Here is a 16,049-nt window from a genome sequence, read left to right as displayed (position 1 = left end):
TGAGTGTGCGTGTTTGTGTGTGAGTGTGCATGTGTGTGATGAAAGAAGAAATCTTTCCGACAAGGACCACTGTTATGATTATATAGCACACCTTCCCCTCCTATCCTCAGGCCTACAGCAGTGCCCCCCCCCCCCCCCCTCTATTTCTATCCCCCCCCCCCCCAAGTCCCTCTTTTTCGTTGTCTTGATAAATGTTACATCCAGCATAAATGTTTTAGCGCCACATGCAACTTTGATGGCGACGCTACTGTTCTCATGTCGGGCCTAATTGTGCCGCACAATTCTGTCTCTGCCCACGTTTGGAATGGGGGGGGGGGGGTATGGTTGGATATGGTTTAAATTGATGGTTGTTTGTGTGACTGATACGCAGGATTGGGGCGCGTTTGCAGTAAATCCCGTGATTCCGCCACCTCTCAGGAAACACGCGCCTCACCGGGTCCGACTCGAGCTCGCTTTCAAACTCGAAATCCAAACGGGTTTAATTAAGAAACAATTAAAGTTAAACGCCCGCGTTGTCTCATCTCCCGCCATCTGGTCCCTGTCAACAGACGAGCGCGCGCGCGCGCACGCCTTCGCCAGTGTGCGCACACGCACAGGTGTCGCCCTCCGCCGCGGCGGAACCTGCGGACGCGGCCGACGCGGCGCGCAGCGGCTGACGTCAGGCGGCGAGCGGAGTTGAAATAGTGCAAAAGCAGGAGCGACGCGCTGAGAGGAGGAGAGCAGCCGGGGGAGCCGCAGCATGGAGAGCCGCCGCTGACGCACCAGCCCGCGATTAATCCCGCTCCTTGAAACCGCAGCGAGCGCATGCAGGGGGGAGAAGAGTGGAACTAAACCAGCGCAGTTTGGACGCCTATTTTGCTCCGATTTCTCCTTCCTTTCGCCCCGGTGACTCGAAACCGCGCAGGTAAGGCGCGAGCCGCCTGTTCGAAGGTGTGTTTGTGGCGTTTTGTTGTGCAAGTTTGGCTGTTTTCGAGTGCGCGTCGCCGCTGTGGCCGATTTGGTGGCTCAAGTGCAGAGAAACTGTGAAGACGGCGGCGGTGGCGTGCCTTCATTTTAAATTAGTTTGCGAGTAGCTGAGGAGGAAAGGCATGAATAATGGAGCGGCGGAGCTCCAGGACGGTCGGCGGGATGCGGGGCGATGCGGGGCGATGCCACTGACAGTGAGTGACAGTGTCGGAGTCCTCCTGTCTGCGGTGTCGCCCGATGTCTGAACGCACGATGAGAGCCAGCATCCAAAAATGAGCAGAATTACCTGTTTGGGTGAGCGCGCGGCGCCTCGACTGGATCCAAAAGCAGCGGATCCGGGTTTGATGGATGGTGTCAGACTCCTCTGGCTGCCCGGGTGCGCCAAAGGTCTGCACTGGCACGGCAGCGCAGCGAGACGCGCGCCTCCAGCCTCCCGGGCTGCTCCCTCACCTTCCACCCTTCCCTCCCGGGTCGTCCGGACGTCCGTTCATGCATGCGCGCGCTCACCAACAACTCGGAGAGATCTCCAAACAAGAGATCTTCTGGTCTGATTATGTTAAATGAGCTGCCTCGTGTCTCTCTCTCTGCCTCGCGGGAGAATCCGATCAGTGTCACCACAGCGGCACCAAAGCCTCCGTGACAGTCAGCGGAGTGAGAAATGAGGCTCGCTCGACACGCACGCCGCCGTGCTGCAGAGCGCTGGTGCTGAGAACGCTCCAGCCTCCTGGCAGCTCTGCTCCACTCCTTCCCCTCCGCCCGCGTTCCAGATTCTTTCTGGGCTTGTTGGACCCGATTCCCACCTGGAACCGGATATGGAGGCAACATCCAGCGACACAATTACGAGCATCCATCACTGCTGTTATCTATGACAAACTGGGTGCGCGTCCGACACCTGCACTCTTGGCACCTAGTGCCCCCCCCTCCCCAACACACACGCACGCACACGCACACTAGATCAATATGAAAGCTTCACTCCTAAATGGGAATATCAATCTGCAGTCCACAGTTTACCATCACAGCCATTAACCGTCATCAGTCCCTGCAGAGGCCAACAAGCAGCCGCTTGGATGCTAATTGTAGAAATTAACAGATTTAAAGGGATGAAAGCACGCTAGGTTTGACTAATGGGGCATGAAAATGTGGGAAAATGACGCAGGAAAAACCAGTTTACAGCACCAAGGCGGCGCGGATCCGAGCGACTCCGGTCCCGAACCCTGACGGTGCAGTTCTCCAGCCCGCCCCGAGGTCACTGTCCAGGGCGGGGACGTGATGATGCAGCCCGGGACGGTGAGACGGTCGGCTTATTATAGCTGCTGTGTAACTTATTAGCTGTCTCACACAGAGCCATTATGGCAGCGCCGGTCCGGCAGATTACGGCTGCTTGTTGTGCTTCAGCGCCGGCCTATTAGTGGAATGACTCAGGCGCCGCTGACACCTTATTGCACACGCCCTCGCGGCGAGCACTCCAGCAACATGCAAACACGAGCACGCTGGACCAAGACATAGAAAAAGACATGACGTCGGCGTTTAATGCTGGATTTTAGCCCTCCGGCGTCGCTGTTGCGGCAAAATCGGATTTCAAGAAGAATTGTCGGACTTCCACGATGGAAAAGTGCTGAAAGTAACACAAGAGCGCTTGTTGCCCCCCAGCACAGAGAGATCAGAGGTCTGGGGCAGCTGTGTGAAGGGTCCAAACACGGTTTGGGGTTAGCTTCGCTGCTCTCGATGCGCTAACAGCTCCAGCAACTGATCGTGTCAGCGACCACCAAACCGGTGGATCTCTGGAAGATCGGCGATCTGCAGTGGCGACCGCGGTCCAGGGTCACGTCTGCTTAATGGCGTGCTGGTGAGCGACACGTCGACGGGGCTGTTGTTGGCGCCGTGCACTTCAGAGCTCCTCTGTCACACAAATGAGCAGGAGGTCGGACTCAAAAGGGGTCGTTCCAGGAAACATCGCAGGATTTGAGGACATATTTGAAGGGTGCGCATCGACAACAGGCTGTGCAACCAGTTCCAGGAGCTTTATTCCAGTAAACAAAGACTCCACATGATCGTATCCTCCAATTAGTCAGTGGGGGGGGTAGGCTGAACCACATCGTCATGGTAGCAGGTCACGTTAGCCTCGTACGGCCTGTTTAATCCTTTTAGCTCAACAAAGCCGTCGCCCTCGTTAGCTAAACTCACTTGCTTCCACCTTTTTTGTGCCTGGCGACTTTGATTTTTTTTTTTTTTTGGTGGATTTGCAGATTTTCCTCCCCATAATAATCATGATTCAGCCCCCAGAACAAAGGCTCACGGCCGGTTAGGAAGATGTGTCACACATCTGCTCTCTAACGAGGCTGAAGCAGAAGTGGTCAGACCCTCGAGGGCTGTGGGCGGAGCCTGAGCTCATCCTCCAACAACAAGCCGCGTCTCCCCCGTTTGGAATCCTTGATATTCCAGGAACTTGCTCTATTCCCACCAGCTCAGCTGATCGGCGCTCCGTCCTCCCGGCAGAACGAGGGGCAACACGGTTCACTTGAAATTCAGATCACTAATGTTGAAGTTAGAGAAGTGACCTTTTCCGCTGGATCCCACATGAACACAGGAGCCGCAGCTCAGAGCTTCAGTTGTGCGAGTAAATAGTCGGCCCGCTCGCCAGAATGGAGGAAAGTGACGAAAGACGGGAGAAAGAGGGATAAATTCAGAGAGGGGCAGGGGAAAGGTCGACGGCTTTATCTATTTCCATTTATTCAGCCATCTGTCCGTCCCTTTTATCCCGTCGTTCCTCCACTCCGCTGCTCTGAGGCAGCAAATGCTGCGAGGCTACGCTAGCCAGGAACGAGTAAACAGCATTGGGGAAAGCGTTGCCGTAACTTAGTACTGCGTGAAACCTTCACCATCAAAGAGTCGATCATTTCTGTTCTTCTAAAGCGCTTCGATGCTACAGAAATGCAACATCCAACTAGCTGCGGTTGCTAGTGAGGCCTCACCGTCGCTAATAAACCAAAACGCTGCATCTGTGGGGTCTCTGACAAGCTGTTTATCGTACTGCTAACTCTTGTTTATCCCCCCCCCCCCACACACACACAGCGTTTCTTTCATTAGCTACCCCCCCCTTCTCGTTAGTCAGATGGGCCACCCTGGTCGAAGCGGGTGTCAAAATCCTCTCTCCCATGTTTTCTTCTCAGGTTTGAAGACTGCGGCTAACGGTCGTAGCGCCTCCGTCCTCGGGAGTGCTGAGGAGAGCGCGCGGAGCATTAATGAACTCTGCCGTCTTCTGAACGCAGGCAAGATTCGGAATTATGGAAAGTCGCCACATCGGTTTCACGTGCACGTGTCTCGGACCCGCGCGCGTCATGTTTCAGCTCTTCCCCGAAAGGACCCAAAGTGCAGTTTCAGCACAACGATCCCAGCAAACGGGAGCACCCTGCCCCCCCCCACCGTGTTGGCGCTCATCACGGGGCTCTGCGCAGACCCAGCTTTTCGGTAGCGTTGACATCTAAGAGATGATCCCCAAACCGAGCTACTCCATAGAGCCCAAGCTGCGTTTTGGTAGCTGAAACGTGTCCGCGCTCCTCTCAGCCGAAGGTTTGGACCAAAGAAAGTCCAATTTAAGGGAACAAAAGGGGGAAGTGTGTTAGTTTGACCTTGTCAGAGCAGAAATCTGGATGTGGAGTTGATGTGTGTCAGCAGCCTCTCGCAGGGGAGCTGCTTATACGTTCCAGTGAGTGACAGGTCATGACCTGATCTCCCCTATAAATCCTCATCTGGAGGAACGACGGTGGAGTAGCGGGAAAAATAAATAAATAAAGAGGAAGGACGCACGTCGCGCTCACCTGGAGGGTCGGGCAGATAATCACAGGTCATCCCGATGCACAACTGACAGGTCTGACACCCCCGGTCACTCCGGTTTCTGCACCGGGGACGGGAGTGAAATATGAACACAGGCGAGACGGCGGAGCGTTTTTGGGCAGAGGCGAAGCCCCTGATGGGCTCTATATCACGCTACATAGACCTCCTGAGCAACGGGCTGTTGGACTCGCCGGTGCGGGATGATGGGCCGAGGGGCGACGGCGGGGATTTTATTAAAGAGGAGCGCCGGCTTGGAGATGGGGGGTGCTAAATGTCCTGTTACTTGAGTTGAGTTTCGGTGGAATCTGCAGCGTGGCAGAAAAAAGGTTTGGACGTTCAGCATCTGCAGCAGTTTTCTTGTGATCATCATCCTTTGAGCCCCCCCTCCCCACCCCCCCCCCCCCACACACACACACACACACACACACACACACACCTCCCAGCTGCTTGCAGGTAGGATGCCTGCTGAGTGCCGACTGATTGTCATACGCATCATCTGTAACCCGACAGAAAACCTACCTGGAGCAGGAAGGAACGCGGCCTGATTGCTTGGATCAGCTGCTGGTGGTGGGGGGGGCGGGGCTAGAATGTTAGCTAGAGCTAGAATGTTAGCTAGAGATAGAATGTTAGCTAGAGCTAGAATGTTAGCAACCCAGAGGGGTTTATCGGCCCAAACGTTAGTCTTTGGGGCAGGATTTAGCGCCAAGCTTCTCGTTGTGGTCGCGTTGGTGCGTTGAAATTGGCATGAATAGAACAGCCCCCCCCCGCCACGCAGACGTGCTGCACACCCAAATTTATCGAAACATCGTGAAGATAGCAGCCAGCAGGCTAATATTCCCGTATCCTGTATCCATGATATCATAATATTGTCCTCCTCTCTTCAGACAGAACTCCCAGCTCGGAAATTGAGCTGTGCGATACGTTGCCATGGTTTTGATTTCCCAACCACTTTTAAAGACGTTTAAAGGCACGACAGCGACGCGGCCGCGCTGCATCGATCTCCCTCTTTCAATGGTAATAGACGTTTAGCCGCCAATCGATGCGCGTAAACGGAGGAAACGCGGACGTGCGAGGGGAACGACTCGTCTTTGTTTTGAACCGCGTGTTTACCGTCAGATTTGACCGAGAAGTCGTTCAGCGCTCCGTTAAATTGATTATGCAAACATTTTTCAGCAGCAACGGCCCAAAGAAACACTTATTGTGGCATAAATCTGCCCTGGGGGTCGTTTTAATTTGGACACCTGACTGTCGAGATGGCCGATTATGTCCTCTATTAAAGGAGCGGAAGGTTCTGCCGAGGTTGTTTCAAACTTTGGTTGATACACAGACGCTTCTCAGGCCTCAGGCAGATGTCACCGTCCTCTAAAAGCTTTATTTTTAAACCTGCCGGCTCTCTGGCTTCTCCACAGTGTCCCTGAACGCAACACACCTGATCACTTTTCTCACCTGTGCGGTCAATATGCGGCTGTTCCCAGAAACGTTGTGTTTCTTGTTTATGTGCCCACTTTTATTTTGCACTTCTGTTTTCCTCAAGTTTCCAGACATCGTTTCCTGTCTGTTTGACAGGAAGTCGTTATTCCTTGCTTCCTGTGCCTGTGAACCGTTGGAACGCTGCCTTTAAGCGCCCGTTTCGGCGCCGTCTCACCGTCTTTTTGGGTATTGTGGGCGTCTGTCGGCCTGTCTGAGCTTAAAGAGCGAGTTTCTGCTGCTAGTGATGACATCACTTCCTCAAACATGTCTGACAGGATAAAATGAGGCGCTGACATTTTCCGTTCTAAAGGTTACATCACAGATGTCAGCCTGTTTTTAAGTAAAGATCTGCTGGGCTGCTCGTGTCTGGTCCATGAGGCTCCTCTTGTGCACTTTAGGAGAGTTTTTATTTGATTTTAAATGCATCCAGCTTCATGGTTTAATCACCATCATCATCCATCACAACAACCATCAAGTCCAGAAGTTTCATGTTAAGGAGGAAGATGTTAAAGACGCTGCAGGAACGATGGAGTGGAGCGAAAGTGGGAAGGAAATCTGAAGGATCGGAGGTGTTGGTTTTATGTCCCAGCAGTGTGGGAGACTGAAGTTAAAGACTGTTTGATATGCTGGTCAAAGCAGAGCTTTATAGACTTTCTCCTGTCTGAATTTAAAACGGAACAGTTCACTCCTTCATCAGGGTCGTGTGTGTGCGTGTGTGTGTGTGTGTGTGTCATTAGGTGTGTGTGGCTGACGACAGGCGTGGGTGGCACATCGAAACGCTGACTGGCAGATCTCATTTGCTGTTTGAAATCACAAGGTTGCGCTCTCATCTACGAGCAGACGATTAGCCTCAGGCTAGCTAGCGGAGCGATATCAGTGGTGCTTGTGTAATGTGATGATAACCAGAAGAATTCCGTATCCACTCACCACCCCCCACCCCCTCACCTGTTCATTTTTAGTTCAGTCTCTCCTCCGCATGTCTTCTGTCGGTCATTAGCGCACACCTGATGATTAGCATCAGGACTTCACCGTTCATCTGTAGCTCATTAAAAACAATTTGTGTTTCTTTTTTCTCCCTCGGTCACCTGCGGAATTTCAAATGTCAAAGCTTCAGCTAACATGATTTATTCTTTCTGCTATAAACAGCTACTTAGCCTCGGATGCTACATTGACGACGGATCAGGGTTTGTAGCATTAGCCCGAGAGAACAAAGCTTAACATTCAGAGCGCACACGAGCCAATTAGCTTTCCCTCAATGACGCATTCAATGTCTGCCTAAAAATATGGGAAACTTGTGATAAACAACCTTGCTAATGCAGCGTTTTGGCACTAATTAGACCTAAATGCAGATTAACTGCCAGCAGGTGAGACAGATCCACCACAACGGGGTCAAAGGTCAATGGTGGTGCCCTTGGAGTCTTCGCCGTTCCTCTGAAGAGCCGCGGCAGACAGATTAAAAAGCATTGTGCCTGTGTGTGTGTGTGTGTGTGCCTGTGTGTGTGTGTGTGTGCATGCTCGCGCGCTTTTGTGCTCGTGTTTCAAAATTAAAAACGTTAATGGCTGAGAGTTAACTCGGGTTTCATCAGACTGCGCTAAAGCGGCGTGATGCAGCTGCAGTCAATCCCGACCAATCAAAGATGTCGGCGAACCGTTCAGCGCCTCTCTGCAGCGAACCGTCCTGGCGAACGCAGCCGACAAACATCGCCGACGCAGTCGCCACTTAAACAAAGTCATCGTTGTTGTTTTCTTTGACTGTTTCCAGGAGCCCCACAGTGCTGCTGCTAACGATACGATTAGCGCTTCACAGCAGGAGTCCGTGTTGTGACATCAGTGTGCTCATGCAGATGTTTGGGACACATCTGGGTGTCTCTCAACCAGGCCAAGACACATTGTGACCTGTGTTTCCATCCTCTCAGGGCGACACTCATGGGCGGCCTGGGCATTTGGGCCGTGGCCGTGGCCCTGCTGGGAACCTCCTGGATGGCCGAAGGGCACAAGAGCAGCAAGCGAGGCAGTGCAGGAGCCGCCGGCGTGGGGCACGCCGCCACGCCGAGTCCACGCTCAACGGTAAATGTCGGAAACGCTTCTTCAGCACACTCTCATTTCTCTGAACATCCTGATGACATCACGGTCAGGTCAGAGTGTATCGACATTTAGAAGCTCCAAAGGGGATTTTAGAGCTTCTTAGCAGCAGCTTTTCGCTCTGAGGCTGATTTTACTCCAGGAATGTGACGTAAACTGTGGCGACGGCGGCCTCGTTTCAGGCCTCTCGGGCTTCAGCTCAGGTGTTTCTGCTGCCTGAGCTCAACAGGAAGAATAAATGCTCCGAATGTCACGTGTGGGTGAAAACAGGCGCGCTAAGCTCCGCAGACGTGCAGCCTGTGGTCTCCTCCTTTGAGGAGCGTGTTTACACCCGCCTGGCTCTGTTCTCGGCCACGTCTGACTCATTTTCAGCTCTGCCAGCTTGGCAGTGGGTCCTGGAAGGCGGTTTTTCGCCGCGGCGCTTCTGTCGCCTGAAGTCTCTCGAGACGAAACCCAAATTTACGGGCGCTCGCCGCGTCTGGCCGCAGTTCAAACCTTAAAAGCCGACGGTTGGCAGCCCATTTTGAACCCCGGGGTTATTTTTAACTCCACGAATCTTACTTGAAACATTCAAACGAAGATCTACAGGAGCCCGTTGGGGACAAAAACAGAGAAAAGTCCCTCCACAATTCCCCAGTCGGCCGAAAAAAAGGTTCCACCTTAAGGGTCTTGAACAAAACTCTCAAATATCCCCAACAAAAGGTGCAAACCACCTCCTGACTGAGCTGCCTGTGACTCTCCACCATTTTTTGGCTGAGAACAAACACCAGCTGCAGACGTAATGCCGTTAACGGCCAAGTTCAATTTTGGTTCCTCCTCAATTTGTTCTAGAAACGAGCATAATTTAGCTAAAGCACATGTGAGCGGCTGCCAGCGGCGCTTCAGCAGCCCTGGCTAAAATTAGATACCGCTAATTAAATAATGTGTACGATGCTACCTGCTAATGGAGAAGATGTAGCGGAGCATAACGAAAGAAACTTTCCTGAGATGCCTGAAGCGCCACCTAGCGGTAATTAGCAGTATGCAAAGCTGTTAGCCAGATTAGGACAAAAATGTTCTGCACAAGCGTATATTCTGAGAATACTGATGCTAATTAGCTATTAGGCTGCTAGGATCATGCATATTTTACGCTTCAGAAATTGTGATGTTAGATTGTTTTTGGCACCAATAAATAAACCAACGGGAGGCTGAAGAACTTCATACTTCGACTCGCCTGTGCAGTATTTACATTTTAATTACGACTTGTCCCCAGTAAAGTTTAAGTTGTTATTTATTTTTGCTCCCACGGGGTGAGTTCACAATTTTCCTGGCTGCCTCCTGAGAATTGGTCTTCAAAGCTGAAGAAACAGTTTCAGGCAGTCAGAAGCTGCAGCTCTGACTATTATAGAAGGTGAAAATGCTCCTCTCCATGACAATAAAGGCAGGAGCGGGTAATTCTCCACGCTCGGCGCCACCCTCGGGCCCGCCGTCTGCAGTACCTGCCTGATAAAGTGCAGCCGAGATGGCCTTGAGTTCCTAATGAGTTCCCACTTTGAGCTTCGAGCTGCCGTTTTCCCACTTGATGTGGGTTTTTGCAGACAAAAACTCCACTTATCACCTCAGAACTGATGCTGCAATCATTCTCGGGGGGCTCCTGGTCGATAGCGGCGAGCCCCCGTCCGGTCTGGGTGGTGCTGGGAGACCAGCGGGGAATTCTTTAACCACCCGGAGCAGCTGACAAACACACCCAGTTTGCTATTTTATGACATTCAAGGTAAAGCGAGTTGACCTTCACCCAGCGGAATAAAGCTGCCTGGAAAGTGTTTGCTAATCAAAGTAGCTACTTTCCCACATTTAGCCTGGTTTTTCCCGCTGCTCCACGTCGGATTTGCTGCTCCAGAACCCTCCTTCAACTTCCCGTATCGTAAAATGCCTTTTTTCAGCTAAACATGACGTCTCCTCGACGTGCAGATCGTGATCAGAGCTAAAGGTTAGCTACAGGCTAGCTGTAGAATCATGCCGTACGGTTAACAAACATCCAGCTGTGTTGAACGGAACGCCAAACTATGATGTAATCCTAATTAGAAGGCTGATGTTAATCCCTTGCTGAGTACGGTTGTGAAGCAACGAGCAACTTCCAAGGTCTTCGCTCAAAAAAAACCCGTTAAATCCTCCAGAATGTCACGGCGATAACGAAAAAACCCCAAACAAACCCAAGAACCTCCCACACAAACGTTCCACTTTAGCCGAGCTCATCAGCCACTATTGATTAATTATCGTATCCCGCGTGCCGGTCAATCACGTCGGAGCGCTGAGATGTTCTACGAACAATAAAGCGACAGTCGTCTCTTGGATGACGGTGATAATAAAAGAAGGGACTCGTATTTTTAGACCGCGGCGCCGCCTCTCTCTCACCGCCACGCTTGGGTTCCTCCTCTAATCAATTGATCAAACTGCGACACTTGAGATGATGGAGGGAGGCGCTCGGCTTCATCCCGCCGTCACGACGAGCCGCGTCTCCAATTAAGATGGACAGATGGCCGAGCGAGAGAGAGAGAGAGAGAGGGAGGGATGAAGGTGGCGGCGGGAGGAGGCCGGAGATCCTGGGGGTCTCCTGGGAAACCTGACAGGACGCTGCCGTTTTATCGCCGCGCCTCGTCACGGACGTCTTCACCGAGGCGCCGGCGTTGCGTTCGAGGACCCGCTTCTGTTCTATTTATAACGCCGGGCGCTTTATTGTGACAGCGTGTTTTAAGTTGCATGGCGTTCGCTCCCGCGTCCTTTAGCTAGCACCTCCACATCAAGCCCGTTTCACCAATACCCGCCTGGCGCGTTGGCGGCGGCTAATAACCACAAATCCAGTGTGGTCCCAGCAACATTCCACATCATTAAAGAAGCTCCGGTTTAATAAAGCGATGAATTATTCTTGTTCTACATTCTGGAGGTGTAGAAATAAAAGAAAAGGGCCCGACTGGTGCACGATCACGCTCGCCGTTTGAAACGGTATTTTAACCATTCTCTCTGTTATTTGTCCTCCTGAACCGACCCACAGAAAAACGGGAAGTTTTCATTCAAGCGAGGCTCCACGTCAACGTAAAGCAAGCGTTAGTTCCATCATTGCTGACCCGGTTTGGGGCGAACCCCCCCCCAGAACACCAGGACGTGTGTAATTCTGCCTCTGACGCTCGTTTGTTGCATCCCAGTGAATAAATGCAGGCGACTTCAGAAGACAGAGTGGTTCTGGAGGAGCGGCAGCGGGTTTGTGCATGTCTCCCTGCTCCAGCCTGTGGTAACGTTTGTGTGTGATCTGTGTGTGTTTGCAGGAGCAAGGCAGAGCCGACGGGAGCATCGATCACTGTGAGTACGCTAACCACGTTTGGAGCAAACAGCATTTTTCAAAACACCCCACGGTGGACAGAATCCTCGGCTGCTGCCTGAGCTGCACCGGCCCGACCTCCGTCTCTCGGGGAGTTTTTAAAACATTGAGTCTGAAGCACGATTCTGAGGAACGCCCGCTAGCGTTAGCGTTAGCGTGTGCGCTTCAGACCTGATCAATGGTTCTGGCGTCCGTGTCAGAGTCACCTGTGGGCTGATGTGCAGACCTTCCTCGGTGCCGTGGACGTTTGTGTATTCTGTTTGACCCCATCGCTGGAGGAAACTGTAGTCCAGCCTTTCATTACTAGCATGAAGCCGAACCGCGACGCGTGTGCTGCAAGAATCTGCCCTAAAATCACCCTGGATACGTTCTGACATGAAAAACCACAAAACTCTCATCAGGAAGTAAGTTTATATTGCGCAACATGGAGACAGCAAGACTCCAGTACAGGTGTACGGCAAAAAGGTGTCCAAGGAAACATTCAGACAGCTTACGAGACCTCCTAAAAAGGCGACATTCCCAGCCGGATTGGGGAACTATTCCCGTCCAGCTGCCAAACATGCCGTGTCCATTTTCAGATGCTTTCCCAGATTCCCAGCTCCTGCTCACCACTGCATGTTTTCGAGCACCTGAACCTTGTGATACCACCCAGAACAGCCGGGCACTCGTTGCCTACATGATAAACTCGACATAGTCCTGGAAGTTGAGGAATTTCCTCATCACACGTCCTGCCAGTCTCCCCCCGCCAATCCGGAAGCATCATAAATCCCAGCAGGAAAATGTGTTTCTCAGACGAATCCTTAATCATTCCTGACAAGAGACTGATGGAGCTTGATGCTAAAGTAATTTATATTTTTCTCCAGTTGGACATCTTAGACGGTCACATTTGTCAGCCTGACTCCATTTTTAGCCTGATTATGGAGATGCTAACTAACCTGCTAGCTAACCGCTGAAAACTGCCTTGTTTGCTCCTCTTTTGTATCATTTCTTGCTGACTTTCTGTTTGTTGCATCACGACCTGCAGCTTTTGTTGATACAATATTTGCTGTTTTAACTTTCCTCCCGTCTCCTCCGGGTTTCTATCACCCTCCACCTTCCCTCGCCGGTTCCCGCTGGCGGGGGTCGGCCCGTGGGAAAACGAGGAGAGCGAAAAATCACACGTTTCCCCAGCAGGTCGGGGCTAGCTTGGGTGTGTCGGCGCTACAGACGTGCGCAGACGTCCTGCGGTCGTCCGGAGACCTTCTGCCCTCAGTCGGTGTCTCTGTTGTTCCTTTGTTCTCCTGTTTGTTGATGAGTTCCAGCAGCCAGACTCATTAGCTGCTGACCTTGAGCAGTAATCAGGACATCGCTCCATGGAAATACAGTGATCCCTCGTTTATCGCGGGAGTTGCGTTCCAAAAATAACACGCGAAAAGTGAAATCCGTGAAGTAGTCATCTTTATTTTTTTTAATTATTTTACAATGCAATACTGAGCTATAGAATGAAACCAAAAATCAAAACCTGTTTTAAAGCCCAAAATTTGTTTAAAACAATAATTTTAATCTAGTAATACAAGGTTGGAAACATTGCCACTCGCGTATTTCCCAGTCCCAGCTGTGCCTCTGCGTCCTGACTCCGCTCCGCTGGAGCGTCTGTTTCTACTGGAGGCGCAGGAGTCTTTCTCCCAGAGAAGAACATTGTTATGGGTAGTTGTTGGCGCTCTTTCTTTTTCTGAGCAAGAAGATTTTTATAAACGGAGATGCCACCTTCGATTATATTTGAGAACTGCAATGAACGACTCGCAAAAAAAATCCGTGAAGCAGCGAAGCCGTGAAAGATGAAACGCGATATAGCGAGGGATCACTGTATAGGACTTTTCCCGGCGTTCAAACTGGATCCCCTTCAGCGCCGACTCATGGGGTGATGACGGAGAGCTGAGTTTGGCTCACGGTCGCTCCATGTGTTAACGACGCGGACGCGTGGTGTTAGCGGCGTTAGCAGGCAGCTGGTGCGTTCTGCCATATCGAGACGCAGCACTTCCAAATGCAGCTGCTGACATCAGGAAAGTTCTCCTGGTTCTTTAAGTGCAGGAATGTTTGTTGGTGTTGCTTTAGCCTTCTTTGGGAGGTCTTTCCCACTGCCTGACTCCATGACCCTAACGTGAACGTACCGTTAACTGGGTCCGCTGTCCTTGTCCAAGAATGCAGGCATGAGCGGTTTATTAGCTGAGGTGTGTCTGACCCCGCTGGGTGCTGCTAACCCTGAGAAGGGCTCCCGCTAAGCTAATTAGCGCCAGACCCTTCTAGGGTAAAGAAGCTAAAGTCAAACTGGCCTCAGGTGCATCTGAGCTGACACAAACTGCTGTTTTGGTCCAACGTTTGTCATTTTCCCCTGAACCTCCATCTGGGCTCCTTCCCAGCTTCTGCTACTGGGATCAGCAGTCCTCATCTTGCCGTAGGGAAGAGGACGTCCCCACATACAACCAAATTCACAACCCCGCTTCGCACAATGACCCCTTTTGATTCAGCGGTTGAGAGGTCAAAGGTTAAATTCACAGACTTCTGCAGCCCGTAGGGGCCTGACCCCGCCCCTCAACGCCACCCACGTCCTCCAACGCGGGGTCAAATCCTGTGACATCATGATGTCCTCCCAGAGGCTCGATAAATCCGACGTCCGGGATGGGATTCCCGCTCCGCGGGGATTTTCCGGTGCTTCCAGGAGGGTCTGGAGCAGCAGCAGGTTCCCCGTCAGACACCCGCAGCCTCCTGGACATTAAAGGCGGTCGCGCAGCAACCGGGAGGCGATAATTCCAGCTTCCCACTTACTCGGCGCTGATTTACGCCTGGAGACCAATTATCAGGATGCGGAGAAGGAAAAAAAAAGGGGGGAAAAAAGTGGGATCAGGCCGTCGCTTCCAATTTTCTTGTTTTTCTCAGCTTTCACAGATGATAATCACCGGCAACTCTTTGGGATTATTTGTTTCGCTGCCATTGGCTGCCTGCTTGTCCCTCATCGACCCCCCCCCCCATCATTTTAGCTTCTCTTATCACATTTGCTTTCAGCCTTTTATCTGTTTTCCCTCTCTCGTCTCCGTGATGGGCCTTTTATTTTGGCGTCCTCGCACCTCACGCGGGGACGGCGACAATAATCCGATGGTGCACACGGGCGCCGCTCCAACGCAGATGCAAGCGGTGAAAATTGCTAAATGAGGGCTTTGTGCTGGCGCCGAGAGGAGTTGTGGGTAATTGACATTTTCCTGGCAGGGGGACGCAGCGCCATCACTGGTGGGAACGTCGCAGGCTGGGACGGAAGCAGACGTTCTGCTTTTAATGGCGCGCCGTCGCCGCACGCCAGATATGCGCGGAAGTGCGGGACATTCCTGCTTCCATGTCTGAGGACGCTAATTAATTTCAAGTCACGGTTGATTTCTGCAGCCTGGCAGCGACCTCATCAGAGGTACGGTCAGGAGAGGCGGGACCGCACGGTCCGATTAGATCCCAACTGGGTCGGAGTCGGAAGAAACAAGGTGGAATTAAGAGGGAATGTGGACGCGTTTCTGTTTATTCTTCCCAATTAGTCCACAAACTGTTAATTTCAGGCGTTGGACATGCGAGTAATGACTCTTGTCATGAGACAGATAAGACTGGGGGGGGGGGTCGGATCGTCAGTATTTATAGAATTCCGGAAGACAATAGAAATTGTGTAAATCTGTAGTTAAACCTGCCGTTTCCCTAGTTTTTATATCTGCGTTCCATATTTTGGAACTCTCGTTAGTTCCTTGGGAAGGTTCCCCTCTGCTGACGTCCCCCCTGATTAGACGCTACAGGACGGCGTTTGGACGGTTGGACGTCTCCGTAAATCTCTGAATTGGGATTTTACTGAATCTTCCGTGAGAAAAAAGTGAAACCTTCCTCAAGAAGTTAATCAGGAAAACGATGAAAAAAAGATGTTCGTGATTAAAATAATCAAAAATTCTGAATGTGGTCGTAAATCGACGCCTCCGAACCTGCGTTTGGCTTCGATCAGCCTGAGGCCTGAGGGCTCCGGGAGGTCCCGCGGCCCCTCCAGGGACCGCCGGGGCCTGATGACACCTCCCTCTGAGCGGCCGGCCGGCAGCAGCCGACGCCGCGACGTGCTAACGCACGCAGGACCGGAGCCGTCTAAATATAGACGGAGGTTACGTGAGAAGAGACAGACGCTGAGAGACCGAGAGGATAAAAGCAACCTCACAGCTCCGCTTTGATCTCTAACGAGCTTCAGACGGATCGCAGCGTCACAAAGCTCCGCTGTTCCGCAGCAGCAGGCGCTGAGAACACGGCAGCGACTCCCCGATACCAAAGCTGAGCGCGAGGCCGCGCACGT

The 16,049-nt window shown here is 52.0% G+C and overlaps 1 protein-coding gene across 1 annotated transcript in view; it reads left to right on the top strand.

The window, feature by feature from the left end:
• The first annotated feature begins 689 nt into the window (after positions 1-689).
• The window catches only part of fstl4 (follistatin-like 4), a 92,825-nt gene continuing 77,465 nt past the window's right edge, over positions 690-16,049 (top strand). The window contains exons 1-3 of the mRNA XM_011611340.2: positions 690-904; positions 8,187-8,337; positions 11,655-11,688. Of these exons, the coding sequence (XP_011609642.2) occupies positions 8,197-8,337; positions 11,655-11,688 (175 nt within the window). The 5' untranslated portion in view covers positions 690-904; positions 8,187-8,196. The remainder of the gene's footprint in view (positions 905-8,186; positions 8,338-11,654; positions 11,689-16,049) is intronic.

This window comes from Takifugu rubripes, chromosome 15 (assembly GCF_901000725.2).
Source record: "Takifugu rubripes chromosome 15, fTakRub1.2, whole genome shotgun sequence".
Lineage (NCBI taxonomy): Eukaryota > Metazoa > Chordata > Actinopteri > Tetraodontiformes > Tetraodontidae > Takifugu > Takifugu rubripes.
Note: the sequence above shows the minus strand (reverse complement) of the source record. Positions and strands in the feature narration are given on the sequence as shown.